The following is a 1,511-nucleotide window of genomic DNA, read 5'->3' on the forward strand; positions in this document are numbered from 1 at the left end:
ATAAATTTGCCAAGATTCTAAAAGGATTTTTTACATTACATTACAAATTACAGCCATATTATAGAAAGTAATTGAAGACGAATAAGAGCAGCATAATACGTTATTCGATGGAGATCATTCAAGATGCGGCTCTCGTCTTCACAGTTACGCACTAGAACATTAAAGACAATTATCCTACAAAAAATAATGCAATTCTTCCTTACCTTGCGTGACCTTCCTTACATCAGAACCGTATTAAACGCAATTTGAGTGCCATCAGCTGCGACTAAAAAATTCATAAATTGCTATCAGGAACAAAATGCTGGGATGTACATCGATATACCTGTTCTATTCATTTAACGTATTTCATTGCTGTCATAAACAATATCGAATTCCTTCTTTGTGAATTTGTGATAAGCAAAGGCACACTGGGACGGCTAGGAAGCGCCTTTACGTCCATGTGAACACGGGTTGCAAACGGTACAAGATTCATGGGATGACGTAATCCACAGCTATTATAAACAAAAGCTACTCACTAATTTTTGTCATATCACATTGGAAACGCACTGACAGCAACAAGCAACAATACGTTGTCGGGGTTTGTACGAACGCTGCTCGACTAACTCAGCGAAATCTGCTACAATTACAATCCATTCCTTCTTACTTTTATGATAATTGAAACCACACTAGAACAACAGGGAAACGTCACTGCACCAAACACTGTACGATCCAAATGCAGTCAGGAGCAAATTCAATACTTACGGAAGTTTGTGATGCCAAATTTAGAACGAAATGATGTGAACATGACTTCTCACGGTGCCCAGAACAAATAAACCTCCATAAAAACTCAGCTGATGACGTAATCTGTAATTACAGAAGTTACCTAATTATACCTATATCTAATACGGCTATCGTCTTGCTACCTAATCAAACAAATTCAACAATTACTGTTTTTTGTCATACGTTTTTTGAACGCTAGGACAGCAATGTTCAACAACTTTTACCTGTCTTTACTGACAATAGATTGCATCTGGGCATTTTCAGAATGTAGCAAAGCAAATGTAATTTTCAATTCTAAAAAGAATTGAATCAAGACCACCCATTCTATGATATCATATACATGATAATTTAACATTAGTGCTGCAGTTAGAATGAAAGCAATGCGGCGCTAATGGCACTGCAACCTTCAACCTAAATTTAACAGAAAAATGAAAGTAAAAAGCAAGCCATATTCATCACGATGCATAGTTACCATATTCAGTTAGTTTTCAGAATTTGGTTGTTTCATATTCATTGATATGAATATAAAATAATGCAAATTCTAAAAGTGAATTATATTAATGCAGTCATCTATAAATAAAAAACAGAAATAGAATCTTCTTCGTCTTCAGCATCTCATGTATCTAAAAGTAAGCAATAATAACACTAGAAAGACACCCACCAGTTTCCATTCACCATATATGTAAAGTACATGCATAGCATACCACCACCAAAATATCAAATCCAACTTACCAGGTTATTTCATGGAATGG

At 35.2% G+C, this 1,511-nt stretch overlaps 1 protein-coding gene across 1 annotated transcript; it reads right to left on the reverse strand.

Moving 5' to 3' along the window:
• Nucleotides 1-416: 416 nt before the first annotated feature.
• Nucleotides 417-1,170, reverse strand: Tsp_14406 (hypothetical protein; the record flags this gene model as incomplete). Its single annotated transcript, XM_003368601.1, has 4 exons — nucleotides 417-491; nucleotides 534-638; nucleotides 742-843; nucleotides 1,113-1,170. Coding segments are annotated over 4 exons (340 nt in total), but the record flags the coding sequence as incomplete, so codon positions are not given.
• Between the last annotated feature and the right edge of the window lie 341 nt (nucleotides 1,171-1,511).

Source organism: Trichinella spiralis (genome assembly GCF_000181795.1).
Source record: "Trichinella spiralis strain ISS 195 chromosome Unknown Scfld2191, whole genome shotgun sequence".
In the NCBI taxonomy this organism is placed as follows: Eukaryota; Metazoa; Nematoda; class Enoplea; order Trichinellida; family Trichinellidae; genus Trichinella; species Trichinella spiralis.